Source organism: Anomaloglossus baeobatrachus, chromosome 4 (genome assembly GCF_048569485.1).
Source record: "Anomaloglossus baeobatrachus isolate aAnoBae1 chromosome 4, aAnoBae1.hap1, whole genome shotgun sequence".
NCBI lineage: Eukaryota > Metazoa > Chordata > Amphibia > Anura > Aromobatidae > Anomaloglossus > Anomaloglossus baeobatrachus.
In genome coordinates, this window is record NC_134356.1 from 623957626 (window position 1) to 623973686 (window position 16061).

Consider the following 16061-nt stretch of genomic DNA (forward strand, 5'->3'; position numbering starts at 1 on the left):
GCGACGTCGCTATGCAGGTAAGTATGTGTGACGCGAGTGCGAGATTTTGTGCGCGACGGGCAGCGATATGCCCGTTTCACACAAAAGATGGGGGCGGGTCGCATGCTAGCGATATCGGTACTGATATCGTAGGATGTAAAGCCACCCTTACTCTTTCCCAATGTCCTTCTCTCCCACTCTCCCTATCTCCCACTCTCCGTCTCCCACTCTCACCACCAAAATCATATTAACTGACACATAAGCAGTCTTATGCTAAAAATGTCCTTGCTTGCCTATAGCAAACAATCAGATCTCCTATTAATGACCTGTAGAAAAAAGAAGCAGATCTATGATTGGTTGCTATAGGCCATCTGATAAATATCCAGGATAACTCAAAACAGCCAATATATTACCTCACACATCCAAACACTAAGTAAGCAGGTTTTTTGGCAAATAACTGTAAAGCATTTTTTTCAAAACATAGTCTATGACATATTTTATATTCCTTTTTTTCATTCTTTTGACTTCAATGTCAAGTTTAGTGTGGATCCCGTGAGGAATCCACATCAGATTAGTGATGTCTGTGCCGTTTTTAAAGCCTGGTCAGAAAAATATTACTGTGTGAATAGCAATGGGTTTATTTCCCCCATTAAATGAGGAAAAAGTTTATTCAGAGAGTATTTTAAACTCCTTTTGATGGGAATTTTGGAAGCAGAATCCACTCTGAAATTCAAGTAAAAAAAAAACCCAAAACATATTCTTAGGGTGAAGTCACACGTAGTAGATTTGTTGCAAAAGTTTCTGCCACTGTCCCATAAACCAGACTTGCAAAAATCCATGTGACCATCACCCAAAAAAACGTCATTCATATACCTTGTATATCCATTTGGCGGATGTCAGTGCATTCTGTAAAGGTGATTGCATTCAGAAATTGTGCACTTCTTTGTAACCTTTAAGATTTAGCCCCATCTACAGTCACGGTCATAGTCGTTCCTTGGGACCTCATGGCTGTCAACCATCTGTAAACAGCCTTGTCATCTTATGATAATTTTAACTTCTTAAAAGTCAGCCACTTGGGAAGACCCTTCCTGAGGTGTCTCTTCCCATCCTGGCTTGCTCACAAAGCCCCTATTGTTGTGTTTTAAGTATGGGTTTGCCGTACACAGATAAAAGTAAACATGAAAAAATATTTTTGAAGCAATATTTTAAATAGATAATAGGAACATCAAAAAAGCCATCATTCCGAAACTGTAGAACTGAATTAGGGCTTGCTCACACGCTGCATTTTCTTTAAGGTATAAAACGCTTTTAGCAGTAGCAGCAGAGTGAAGGAGATTTTTGGAATCTCACGCACATGCTGCTAATTTTGTTCCCTGTGGATTGGATTTGAAACACCAGCGTCATTTTTTTTTTTTAATCTGCAGTCTGTCAATTCTTCCAGCGATTTTGCAGCAATTTTCACCCATTTAAACATAGAAAAAAATGTATGTAAAAAAGCTTTAAAAATCCAAGTATTTATAGCAGCGTTTTTCCTAACAGCACTCTGATTTTGGAAGTATACAAATCTGGTGTAAATACTTAAAGGGAACCTGTCGCCAGATTTGTCCACTATGCGGTCACCACCAGTGAGCTCTTATATACAGCATTCTAGAATACTGTATCTAAGAGCCCAGGCCGCTGTGTAGAATGTAAAAAACAGCTTTTATTATACTCACCTGCGGGGCGGTCTGGTCTGATAGGTGTTGCTGGTCTCGGTTCGGTGCCTACTATCTCCCGACATCCTCCTTCCCTGCTCCTTGTGGATGACTAATCCTATGTCATCCACACAAGTCCTCCATTGAGCTCCTACGCACTTGCAATTCTCTCGGTTCTGCTGAGGGTAGATCAAAGTATTGTAATGCGCAGGTGCGGGGAAAGGTCAAAGACCTCAGCAGGGCAGAGAGAAGTGCGTGTGCACAGGAGCGCAATAGAGGACACTGTGGATGACGTAGGATGCGCCATCCAAAAGGAGCTGGGAAGGAGGACGGCGATCACGAGAAGAAAGGAGATGCCAGACCAAGATCAGTAACACCCATTAGACCTGACCGCTCCACAGGTGGGAATAATAAGATCAGTTTTTATGTTATACAGAGTGGCCTGGGCTCTTATATACAGTATTCTAGAATTTTGTATATAAGAGCTCGCTGGTGGGGGACAAATCTGGTGACTGGTTCCCTTTAATGTTTGCACACATCTTAATGTATTACTTTCCTGCAGTGCATCCAGGGGTCACTCCTCAAGCCCCCTAAAAACAGGATTCTGAGGAAACCTCCTCTGACGGGACCATAGTCAGCAATGACGAAGAGTTGAAACAAACTCTGCTTATGTTGTTTTTTTCTGAAATCTCTGTTCAGTTGGGTGCAAAAAAAACATAGTCTATTATATTTCTGTGCTTGTCTAAATAAGGCCACGTGCAGACACTGAGTATTTGGTGAGATTTTTACCTCAGTATTTGTAAGCCAAAACCAGGAGTGGGTAAAAAAATGCAGAAATGGTGCACGTATGTCTATTAGGCCATGTGCTCACATTGAGTATTTGGTGAGTTTGTTACCTCAGTATTTGTAACCCAAAACAAGGAGAGGAACAATCAGAGGAAAAGTAGAACAGAAAGACGGGTACCACTTCTGCATTTTTTACCTGTTCCTGGTTTTAGCTAAAAATACTGAGACAAAAACTCACCAAATACTCAACATGTGCATGTGTCCTGAAGTGGACTCTTTCAGCAAAAAAAAATAAAAATTAACTGTGTGTATCATTACAGTCTATAATGTCTATAAACGTTTTTATGAGGATTCAGGCAGATTCCCAAACGCACTGCCAAAATGCATTGTGAGCAGGGCCTAAGGTTGCTGTTAAAACTGAAAATGCAGTAGTTTACCTGTGTTCTTTGAGTCTTTGGATATGGTCGTTTGAGGACCTAGAAGATGACAATTGAGCAAATGAAATTCTCTAGTATATGTTATCCTGCATACCTAGTAGTCTTTTTCAGCATTTCTAGATTACATATTCATCTGGATGCTTTTGTAATCATTCTTAATTGCTTGATTTCATCTAAATATCGAACTGAAACTATTTTCAGACTCATCTCCATGGTTACAGACTACAAACAAACTTGCGTAGTCAGACCAAAACAACCATTTTTTTTCATATTTAGACTCTCAATTACCCAATTTCCTAATACACCTAAGAAAAAATAGGGTAGTTCACATCAGCTCAGCAGTGCAGGCAATTATCCTCGATGGGAAAGATCCTAATGCCGGCGTCACACGGTACGACCTATCGTGCGATCGCACGAGTGATCGTACCCGCCCCCGTCGTTTGTACGTCTCGGGCAATTAGTTGCCCGTGGCGCACAAAGTCGTTTAACCCCCCCCCCCCGTCACACGCACTTACCTGCTGAGCGACGTCGCTGTGGCGGCGAACATCCTCTTCCTGAAGGGGGAGGGACATTCGGCGTCACAGCGATGTCACACAGCGGCCGGCCAATAGATGCGGAGGGACGGAGATGAGATGAGCGGGACATAACATCCTGCCCACCTCCTTCCTTCTGCATTGCCGGCGGGATGCAGGTAAGCTGTTGTTCGTCGTTCCCGAGGTGTCACATGGAGCGATGTGTGCTACCTCGGGATTGATGAACAACCGGCGCACAGACGGAGGACCGACATTTTGAAAATGAGTGACGTGTCAACGAGCAACGATAAGGTGAGTATTTTTGCTCGTTCAGTCGTTCAGTGGTGTCACACGTTACGATATGTCTAACGATGCCGGATGTGCGTCACTAACGACGTGACCCCGACGACATATCGCCCAACATATCGTACCGTGTGACGCCGGCATAAGTCGGTTTTTATGTAGACTAAAATCTTTTAACGCTTGAAATGCGTTTCTATTTTATCTATTCCTATCTTTCCAGCACATCAATAAAACAATGGTTTTTAACTAACTAGAATTTTTGGCGGTAGCTGGATATCTTTTTCATTGATATACTAATTTCCTAGTGTTAGCTTTAGGTTGGAACATAATAAATATTAAAATCTGTATACAAAAAGTAAAACTGGCGTTCTGGAGTTTTATTCTCACCTGTGCTTGGTAATGTATTGTTGCTTGTTGTACTTCTAAGGCCTGTGGACAAGAAAAATTCTACAATTATTTGAGAATTTCCATTTGGGATAACTAAAATTTTGTGCATCTATAATTTATGTAGCCAGGTGATTATAACCTAATCATAAGAGAATATGTTTCTGTTTTAATGTTTAAGACTTTATATTGACTTTGGTAACAACAGGGCTGTATGCTGTGGGTTTCTGAAGAACACTTCTCCTTTGATGTGAGCAATGTCTTAAACACGTACAGGATATGTTTTCATCAGATTGTAGTGGCACAATGCAGTGTGGAGAAAGGTTCTCACAGTCGGATCTTCATGGTCATAATGTTATAGCATAGTCTAGTGATATAAGTAGAGGTTCCAGAGGTCATCCAACCACCAATAATAAAGGGATGGTGTATATTGTAGAAATATCATTACAGGTCCGAGAGGTTGCATTCCCACATAACATAAAGCGATGGCATGTTCTAGATATGTCATTGAGGATGCAAGAGGTTGTACCACCACCGATCATGGAGGTTGTACGACCACCAATCATGGAGGTTGTACGAACTCCACATATAAAGTGATGGCATGTTCTAGATATATCAATAAGGGTGCAAGAGGTTGTATCCCCATCAATCAGAAATCTTGGTAAAGGTCAAAGGGGGTGTACCATCACCCACCACAAAGGGATGACATATCCAAGAGATATCATTAAAGGTCTGAGAGGTTGGACCATCGCTAATCATAAAGCTATGGCATATCCTAGATATATCACTAGAGGTCTGAGAGGTTGTACCACCACCAATTATAAAGCTAAAGATATGATTCCACTTGCATATGACTCGTGCGAGTCTTGCATCAGTATCACCTGGCACAGTGCACACTCTCCTGACAGGAGAGCCTCAGCTGCATTGAAATACATGCAGCCAACCCGCTCCTGTCAGGAGATTGTGCGCTGTCCCGGTGATACTGATGCGAAACTCGCTGAGTCATTCGCAAGTGAAATCATACCCTAAGCGGGCTTTGCACGTTGCAACATCGCAAGCCGATGCTGCGATGTCGCACGCGATATTCCCGCCCCCGTCGCAGCAGCGATATCTTGTGATTCCTGGCGTAGCGAACATTATCGCTACGCCAGCTTCACATGCACTCACCTGTCCTGCGACGTCGCTCTGGCTGGCGTCCCGCCTCCTTCCTAAGGGGGCAGGTCGTACAACGTCAGAGCGACGTCACACGGCAGGCGGCCAATCAAAGCGGAGGGGCAGAGATGAGCAAAATGTAAACATCCCGCCCACCTTCTTCCTTCCGTATAGCCGGCCACGGAAAATTGAAGCTGTGGAGAGAGAGCGCAATAGGGTCTTACCCCAAAAACATACAGGGTAAAATGCACGTGAGGTTACTCACCAAGTGGAGTTGTGAAAGTCACAACTACTGTATAGGCATAGAAATCGGTCAGCGGCAGCAGTAACCCCTCAGCTGGTTGTAGAAATCAATAAGGAAACTGGTGCTTTCAATACCGCGCCAACGACCACTCATGAAGATGAAGAGATAAATGTAACTTTATTTCATGCTCAGGTCTGGTCTACGCATTTCAGGAGACTCTGCTCCCTTCCTCAGGACAATACAGGCACAAGAAACATTAAATTTAATGTTTCTTGTGCCTGTATTGTCCTGAGGAAGGGAGCAGAGTACAGGGCACGCAGAGCCCTTTGTGCTGGCACGCGCGCTGTCGCCACACTGAGACACTTTGTACTGTCGGTATGATCGCGCCGACAGTACAAAGTGGTTTTTAGCAGAGGAGACATTTCTCCTCCCTCTCACTCTTCCTCTCCTGGGCTGCAGGCCTGTTGCCTAGGAGACAGAGGAGAGTCAGAAAGCAGCGCCGGCGTCTTGTGGCCGCGCGGGAACCTGTGCTGGAAGGTGAGTTTTTTTTTATTTTATTTTTAGGCTGTGTGCAGCCAAGGTGTGGGGGGACAGAGCCAGCATGGGGCAAACATGGAGCACGGGGGACAGAGCCAGCACGGGGCAAACATGGAGCACGGGGCATACAGAGCACGGGGGCAAACATAGAGAGCACGGGGCAAACAGAGCACGGGGGCAGCCATGGAGAGCACGGGGCATACAGAGCACGGGGGCAGTGATGGAGAGCATGGGGCATCAGAGCACGGGGGCAGCCATGGACAGCACGGGGCAAACAGAGCACGGGGGCAGCCATGGAGAGCACGGGGCAAACATGGAGAGCACGGGGCAAACAAAGCACGGGGGCAAACAAACAGAGCACAGGGGCAAACAAACAGAGCACAGGGGCAAACATGGAGAGCACAGGGCATACAGAGCACGGGGCAAACATGGAGAGCACGGGGCAAACAGAGCACGGGGCATACAGAGCACGGGGGCAAACATGTAGAGCACGGGGCAAAGAGAGCATGGGGAAAACATGGAGAGCACGGGGGCAAACATGGAGAGCACGGGGGCAAACATGGAGAGCACGGGGGCAAACATGGAGAGCACGGGGGCAAACAGAGCACGGGGCAAACATGGCTGCAAGGATGGGGGAAATGTGCAAAGATGGGGAGAAACGTGCAAAGAGGGAGAGAAACATGCAAAGATGGGGAAACATGGCTGCAAGGATGGGTGAAACACGCAAGGATGGGGGGAACATGGCTGCAAGGATGGGGGGAAACATGCCAGGATGGGGTACATTTACCAGGATGGGGGATACATTTACCAGGATGGGGGGGGGAAACATGCCAGGATGGGGTACATGAACATGCCAGGATGAGGAAAAATGCCAGGATGGGGAACATTTAGCAGGAAGGGTGACATTTATCAGGATGGGGTACATTTACATGGATGGGGTACATTTACCAGGAAAGGGGACATTTACCAGGATAAGGGAACATGCCTGGATGAGGTACATTTACCACAATGGGGTACATTTAAAAGGATGGGGTACATTTACCAGGATGGGGTACATTTACCAGGAATGGGGAACATTTACCAGGATGGGGAACATTTACCAGGATGGGGAACATTTACCAGGAATGGGGAACATTTACCAGGATGGGGAATATGCCGGGATGGGGTACATTTACCAGGATGGAGCCATAATGGGGACAAATATACCAGAATGTAGGAAATATATATCAGGATGGGGGACATGTTTACCAAAAAGTGTCCAGGAAGGGGGGACATAACTACGCAATGAAGGGGGGGGAGAGCAACTCGTACGTCTTTATGGGATTTCAGGATGTTCAGACTTTGAAATGTAGATGTGGATTACAGGGTGACATCTGATTGTATTCCAGGCTAAAATCTCTGTCTAATATGCTGCAGTTTATTCCAGAAACATCAATCCAACTGCTGTGTCTGGATAGGGCTCAGCTTCAATGTGTGGTAAGCAGGCATGAGCATGATGCCCCCTGCTGAAGAGAAGACGGCAAAGGTAAGGTTAAAATCAACTATTTACATAATAGGATTGGTTGGCACTTCGGAAAAAAAAATGGGTTTAGGGCTACAGTTTGGGCACTCGGCCTGTGAAAGGTTCGCCATGACTGATCTAGGATGTACACACTACGATGTCGAAAGTGACGCCGGATGTGCGTCACTTTCGATTTGACCCCACCGACATCGCACTTGCGATGTTGCAACGTGCAAAGCCGCCCTTAGGCATGTCATACAGATATCACTAGAGGTCCGAGAGGTTGTACTACCAGCAATCATAGATTCTGGTAAATGTCAGAGGTTGTACCACTCATAACACAGGTGTGCAACATTTAGGTTTATGAAAAATGTTTTCAAATACAATGACTGATTCTTTTGTTTTCGTATGCCCTGATTTAACATAAAACACTTTTATTTTATCTATTATGTATCGATTTTGCATAAAATGTGTGTGAAATTACATACAAGCGAGACGAGCAAGAAAAATCTTGTATCAAAAAATGTACACTATATAATATATATATACTGCTCAAAAACAAAAGGGGAACACAAACAGTGTTCCCTTTATTTTTTTGAGCGGTATATATATACACATATATATATATATATGTAAGTATAGTATTTGACATCCATTCTGGAACTTTATTGGAAATTAATTCTTGCACCTTTTCCTTTTTTCTTCAAGGTTCTTGATACCTTTTCTTTTATAGAAGGCTTTGGATCTTCTGTGTGAAGCATCCAGCAGTCATCCCCCAACGTGTTCACTTTCTTTCTCCCTTAGGCGGGCTTTGCACGTTGCGACATCGCAAGCCGATGCTGTGATGTCGCACGCGATAGTCCCCGCCCCCGTCGCAGGTACAATATCTTGTGAAAGCTGGCGTAGCGAAAATTATCGCTACGCCGGCTTCACATGCACTCACCTGCCCTGCGACCGTCGCTCTGGCCGGCGACCCGCATCCTTATTAAGGGGGCAGGTCGTGCGGCGTCACTGCGACGTCACACGGCAGGCGGCCAATAGGAGCGGAGGGGCGGAGATGAGCAGGATGTAAACATCCCGCCCACCTCCTTCCTTTCGCATAACCTACAGAAGCCGCGGTGACACCAGTAGGAGATGTTCCTCGCTCCTGCGACTTCACACACAGCGATGTGTGCTGCCGCAGGAGCGAGGAACAACATCGGACCGTCGCGTCAGCGTAATTATGGATTACGCCGACGCTGCACCGATGATACGATTACGATGCTTTGGCGCTCGTTAATCGTATCATCTAGGCTTTACACACTGCGATGTCGCATGCGATGCCGGATGTGCGTCACTTTCAATTTGACCCCACCGACATCGCACCTGCGATGTCGTAGTGTGCAAAGCCCGCCTTAGTTTCGTCATTCCATCTTCTTGATAACCTGATGGAATCTTTCTCCTTGCTCTTCGCTAACACCAATGTTTTCAGGAAAGTAGTCCAAATGGGAAAGTAAAAAAAATAACATCAAATTCATCAGACAGTCCAAAGCTTTGTTCTCCACGAGGAACTTAAAAATTTTGGATCTCTGGTGTTACCTAGATATTTGTTCATAACTTCTTTAAAAGAATTCTAAGACCTTTTTTCAGCAGCTTTCATTTTTGTTTCGAACTCATCATCATTCATGAGTTTCTGAATATCTGCACCGGCAACAATGCCTTCCTTCAATTTTACTTACGGACTGTCCCTGAAACTTGGTACACAGGTACTTAAAAGTCTCACCTTCATTCAGTAGAACTTTTACAAACTCCTTAATCAGTTCAAGCTTAATGTGATGTGGTGGCAGGAGAACTTTGGTGGCATCAACTAAACTTTCCTCCACTATGTTCTTGAGTCCAGGTTGCAAAGATGTTTTTAGGCTCCAGTGATGAGTCCCTTCCCAACTGTTCCATTCACACAAAGAGGATGGGTGCTAATACAAATAATAAAGGAATGGCATATCCTAGAGATATCATTAAAGGTCTGAGTGGTTGCATTACCACCTTTCATGGATGTTGCTAAGGGTCCTAGAGGTTGGAACACTGCCAATCATAAAATCAATGGCACAAGCGATATTGATGGAGATCCTAGAGATCAGACAACCACCAAACATAAAGCAAAGACATAACCTATAAGATGGGTATAACCCTTTAGAAAGACGGGAATACTTTGAAAAGGATAAGAGGTACAAAGTAGTGATGAGCGAGTACTAAAAAGCTCGGGTGCTCGAAGCTCGGGCCGAGCCTCCCAAGATACTCGTGTACTCGGCCCGAGCAACGAGCCCAATGTTATCCTATGGGAGACCCGAGTATTTTTGTGAAATGACCCCCCGGCAGCATGGAGAAACCCTAAAAATGGCACAAAAGTCTCAGAAAAGTGCTCAAATGACATGGCAACAGCATGGGGAAGACCCCTTGAAGCATTTATCACTGAAAAGTCACAGCTGTGAACAATTTTGTCCGCGTTTTACGCCATTTTTACGGACTCACCAGAAAACCTTCCAAAATGACCCCAAAATGATTTTTCATGGCGGAAATGTTAAGGGCACATACCCAATAGTGAGATAGAGCTGGTGTATGTTACTTTTTGAGATTAATACATGAAAGATTTTACGTGAAAACATTGTGTGGCACTCCGATGTCCCTGAGAAGAGACGTACATGAAGGCCTCTTGAGTCTAATGTGCCCATTTTGAGGAACTGAGTCTTTGTAGTATTTTCCTTTGCCAGGGCAGTCCAAAATTGTGAGGTTCACCAATGCCCCTGCATACAGACGTGCATGAGGGCCTCAAAACATTAAGTGTCCATTGTCAGGAAGTGGGTGTATTATAGTATAGCCCTTAGGCAGGGCAGCCAAAAATTGGGAGGCTCCACATTGTCCCTGGATAGAGACGTGCATGATGGCCTGTAAACCTGAAGTGCCCATTGTAAGGAAGTGGGTCTATTGTAGTATAGCCCTTAGGCAGGGCAGCCAAAAATTGGGAGGCTCCACGTTGTCCCTGGATAGAGACGTGCATGAGGGCCTGTAAACCTGAAGTGCCCATTGTAAGGAAGTGGGTGTATTATAGTATAGCCCTTAGGCAGGGCAGCCAAAAATTGGGAGGCTCCACGTTGTCCCTGGATAGAGACGTGCATGAGGGCCTGTAAACCTGAAGTGCCCATTGTAAGGAAGTGGGTGTATTATAGTATAGCCCTTAGGCAGGGCAGCCAAAAATTGGGAGGCTCCACATTGTCCCTGGATAGAGACGTGCATGATGGCCTGTAAACCTGAAGTGCCCATTGTAAGGAAGTGGGTCTATTGTAGTATAGCCCTTAGGCAGGGCAGCCAAAAATTGGGAGGCTCCACGTTGTCCCTGGATAGAGACGTGCATGAGGGCCTGTAAACCTGAAGTGCCCATTGTAAGGAAGTGGGTGTATTATAGTATAGCCCTTAGGCAGGGCAGCCAAAAATTGGGAGGCTCCACGTTGTCCATGGATAGAGACGTGCATGAGGGCCTGTAAACCTGAAGTGCCCATTGTAAGGAAGTGGGTGTATTATAGTATAGCCCTTAGGCAGGGCAGCCAAAAATTGGGAGGCTCCACGTTGTCCCTGGATAGAGACGTGCATGATGGCCTGTAAACCTGAAGTGCCCATTGTAAGGAAGTGGGTCTATTGTAGTATAGCCCTTAGGCAGGGCAGCCAAAAATTGGGAGGCTCCACGTTGTCCCTGGATAGAGACGTGCATGAGGGCCTGTAAACCTGAAGTGCCCATTGTAAGGAAGTGGGTGTATTATAGTATAGCCCTTAGGCAGGGCAGCCAAAAATTGGGAGGCTCCACGTTGTCCCTGGATAGAGACGTGCATGAGGGCCTGTAAACCTGAAGTGCCCATTGTAAGGAAGTGGGTCTATTGTAGTATAGCCCTTAGGCAGGGCAGCCAAAAATTGGGAGGCTCCACGTTGTCCCTGGATAGAGACGTGCATGAGGGCCTGTAAACCTGAAGTGCCCATTGTAAGGAAGTGGGTCTATTGTAGTATAGCCCTTAGGCAGGGCAGCCAAAAAATGGGAGGCTCCACATTGTCCCTGGATAGAGACGTGCATGATGGCCTGTAAACCTGAAGTGCCCATTGTAAGGAAGTGGGTGTATTATAGTATAGCCCTTAGGCAGGGCAGCCAAAAATTGGGAGGCTCCACATTGTCCCTGGATAGAGACGTGCATGATGGCCTGTAAACCTGAAGTGCCCATTGTAAGGAAGTGGGTCTATTGTAGTATAGCCCTTAGGCAGGGCAGCCAAAAATTGGGAGGCTCCACGTTGTCCCTGGATAGAGACGTGCATGAGGGCCTGTAAACCTGAAGTGCCCATTGTAAGGAAGTGGGTCTATTGTAGTATAGCCCTTAGGCAGGGCAGCCAAAAATTGGGAGGCTCCACGTTGTCCCTGGATAGAGACGTGCATGAGGGCCTGTAAACCTGAAGTGCCCATTGTAAGGAAGTGGGTCTATTGTAGTATAGCCCTTAGGCAGGGCAGCCAAAAATTGGGAGGCTCCACGTTGTCCCTGGATAGAGACGTGCATGAGGGCCTGTAAACCTGAAGTGCCCATTGTAAGGAAGTGGGTCTATTGTAGTATAGCCCTTAGGCAGGGCAGCCAAAAATTGGGAGGCTCCACGTTGTCCCTGGATAGAGACGTGCATGAGGGCCTGTAAACCTGAAGTGCCCATTGTAAGGAAGTGGGTCTATTGTAGTATAGCCCTTAGGCAGGGCAGCCAAAAATTGGGAGGCTCCACATTGTCCCTGGATAGAGACGTGCATGATGGCCTGTAAACCTGAAGTGCCCATTGTAAGGAAGTGGGTGTATTATAGTATAGCCCTTAGGCAGGGCAGCCAAAAAGTGGGAGGCTCCACATTGTCCCTGGATAGAGACGTGCATGATGGCCTGTAAACCTGAAGTGCCCATTGTAAGGAAGTGGGTCTATTGTAGTATAGCCCTTAGGCAGGGCAGCCAAAAATTGGGAGGCTCCACGTTGTCCCTGGATAGAGACGTGCATGAGGGCCTGTAAACCTGAAGTGCCCATTGTAAGGAAGTGGGTCTATTGTAGTATAGCCCTTAGGCAGGGCAGCCAAAAATTGGGAGGCTCCACGTTGTCCCTGGATAGAGACGTGCATGAGGGCCTGTAAACCTGAAGTGCCCATTGTAAGGAAGTGGGTCTATTGTAGTATAGCCCTTAGGCAGGGCAGCCAAAAATTGGGAGGCTCCACATTGTCCCTGGATAGAGACGTGCATGAAGGCCTGTAAACCTGAAGTGCCCATTGTAAGGAAGTGGGTGTATTATAGTATAGCCCTTAGGCAGGGCAGCCAAAAATTGGGAGGCTCCACATTGTCCCTGGATAGAGACGTGCATGATGGCCTGTAAACCTGAAGTGCCCATTGTAAGGAAGTGGGTCTATTGTAGTATAGCCCTTAGGCAGGGCAGCCAAAAATTGGGAGGCTCCACGTTGTCCCTGGATAGAGACGTGCATGAGGGCCTGTAAACCTGAAGTGCCCATTGTAAGGAAGTGGGTCTATTGTAGTATAGCCCTTAGGCAGGGCAGCCAAAAATTGGGAGGCTCCACGTTGTCCCTGGATAGAGACGTGCATGAGGGCCTGTAAACCTGAAGTGCCCATTGTAAGGAAGTGGGTCTATTGTAGTATAGCCCTTAGGCAGGGCAGCCAAAAATTGGGAGGCTCCACGTTGTCCCTGGATAGAGACCTGTTAGGTTCTTAGTGCCTCCGTGCTTGCATTTAAAAACCGCACGTGTGTGCCTGTTGGTGGCAGCTTTCCGCTGCATTTGTGTGAGTTTTGCAAAAACTTGGATATAACGCACAAGTCTAGTGAATACACGTCAGCACAGCATTGCAAAATGCGCAAGGGCGTTGTCAACGAACAAGGAAGTGGACGTGATGGTGGTGCAGGCAGAGACCGAGGTTGTGTGCAAGCTCTAATTTCGCCACAACAAAGGGCCACATCTAGTCGCTCGCACGTCCTGTCCCAAATTCTTGGGGACCGCAGCAGTACACCGCTCTTGAACCAAGACCAGTGTCAACAGGTTGTTAGTTGGATAGCGGATAATGCTTCCAGTCAGATTGGCACCACCACAAACACTCTGTCTTCCACACGGTCAAGTGTCAGTAGCCGTGATACTGCACCGCACATTTCAGAACCTGATCCTCCTTCCTACCACCAGGCCGAGTACACGTCCACGGACATTACTGATCCCACACTTGGACACTCGGAAGAGCTGTTCGTTCACCTTTCCATTCACAAATTCTGGCCTCTCGCCAGCTCCTGTTGAAGTGGGCCATGACGAGATTGTATGTACAGATGCCCAAATATTTGAGCAGCCACGTTCTCACGAAGTTGGCAACGTGTCTCAACAAGGGGTGGACGATGATGAGACACAATTGTCAGGAAGTCAGGAGGAGGAGCAGGGTGCGGAAGAGGAAGACGACGTGGTGGATGATCCAGTAACTGACCCAACCTGGCAGGAGGATATGCAGAGCGAGGACAGCAGTGCACAGGGGGAGGGAGGCGTAGCATCACAACAGGCAGTAAGAAGCAGAGTGGTGGCCCCAGGCAGACGTCAGGCAACTGTTCCCCGGAACAACACGACACAAGGTGCCTGTACAAATGTTAGGTCTTCCCGAGTCTGGCTGTAATACTATTGTATGTATTGAGGATTTCGATTGCGTTAGGGCAATGACAACCAGAGACGAGTTCTTGGTGCAAGACGTTTATAATATGCAACCAGCAAATATGTACATAAACGGAACAAAAACACAGTAGAACATAAATACAGGAAATACCTTCCAGGGACGGAGCGAAAGGGAATTCCCGGGACCGCGCACCGGACTCCCCCAGGGAGACCACCAAGAGCGAACCCCTATACAGGGACTGTCTGGCAATCACCCCAGAAGCCCTAAATGCGCAGCAGCCGGGACACAAAAGGGCAATAGGTAAGTCCAAAAATGTCCGTACGTGATGTGAGTCCAGAGTGGTATTAAACGGAAGGAACCGGGCAGAAGTGCCGACCAAAGACGGCAAACGGAGTCCGGGCACAGCTAGATGATACCAGATGAAGTCCAGAGTCGGTGTCGGTTGTTTTCCAAGAGGATCCGAATAACAATCAGGAACCAAAAGCAGCAGGGCAGGAGCACACAGGAAGCAGTATACTCAGGCACTGGACTAAGCTTTAGGGGCGGCTTTTAAACAGATGGACAGGAAGTAGGGCAACAGAACAGAAAACTCCATGTTAACAAAGGGCAAGCTCTTTCAAAAGAAAACTGGAAAACCCGGAACTCTGACACTGGCAGTTTTTTAAGTTGGCTCCAGATGATTCTAAAAAGGCCATTTGCAACACCTGCCATGCCAGCATCAGCAGGGGTACCAAAACTAGCAGCCTGACCACCACCAGCATGATCAGGCACATGTCAGCCAAGCACCCGACTTTGTGGGAAGTACAACAGAGTCGAGGAGCAGTGCTTGCTGATGTCACTGCTACGTCTTCGCTGGTTGTGCATGCGAGCCAATCCCCTGTCCATGCTGCCTGCGAACAAGCCTCCTCCACTCCTGCACCTGCAGTTGCCTACGCAGAAAGAACACCATCATCAAGCACGTCCTTGTCCCAGCGCAACGTTCAGTTATCCATTCAGCAAACCTTTGAACGCAGGCGCAAATACACTGCCAACACCCCACATGCCACAGTTCTAAATGCTAACATTTCGCGACTGCTTGCGCTGGAAATGTTGCCTTTTAGGCTGGTTGAGACAGAAGCATTCCGCGACCTGATGGTGGCAGCTGTCCCACGTTACTCGGTCCACAGCCGCCACTATTTCTCCCGGTGTGCCGTCCCCGCATTGCATAACCACGTGTCACAAAACATCACACGTGCCCTGAACAACGCTGTTTCAGCCAAAGTCCACCTAACCACAGACACGTGGACAAGTGCATGTGGGCAAGGCCGCTACATCTCGTTGACGTCACACTGGGTTAATATTGTGCAAGCTGGGACCCAGTCTGAGCGAGGGACGGAACACGTCCTTCACACACCAAGTTTTGCAGGCCCTACCTCAGTCAGGGTTTCACACACACTCTACAGCTCCGGAATGTCATGCTCCTCAGCCTCCTCCTCCTCCTGCGCATCCTGATCCACTTTACCCTCCACACCAGTCCCAAGCTGGAAGTGTCGCGGGCGGAGGAGGGGACGGTGCGCTCTCCCACTGCTCGGGTCCGGCTGACGCTGCTCTACGGCTGCTGCTGCTCGTTGGCTCGAGCGATGGCCGGATCCCGGGGACTCGAGCGCCGCTACTCGCCCGTGAGTGAAAAGGGGTGGTTTGGGTTTTGGGGATATTGTCCGTGACGCCACCCACGGTTGTGGTGATTGTGTGGACACCACCGCTGCTCTGGACGGGGATCCCGGGAGCCTGTGACAGGGAGCAGCTTTGTTGTTATTTCTCCCCTCCGTGGGTAGGGGGGTTGGTTGTCCCGGGGCCTGGTGATGGG

At 47.5% G+C, this 16061-nt stretch overlaps 1 protein-coding gene across 1 annotated transcript in view; it reads right to left on the reverse strand.

Annotated features, from left to right (window-relative positions):
- The window catches only part of LOC142304187 (adhesion G protein-coupled receptor E5-like), a 271167-nt gene that overhangs the window by 154853 nt on the left and 100253 nt on the right, over positions 1-16061 (reverse strand). Inside the window, exons 2-3 of the mRNA XM_075346315.1 lie at positions 4099-4140; positions 2897-2935 (exon numbers count right to left, since the gene is read on the reverse strand). Of these exons, the coding sequence (XP_075202430.1) occupies positions 2897-2935; positions 4099-4140 (81 nt within the window). The remainder of the gene's footprint in view (positions 1-2896; positions 2936-4098; positions 4141-16061) is intronic.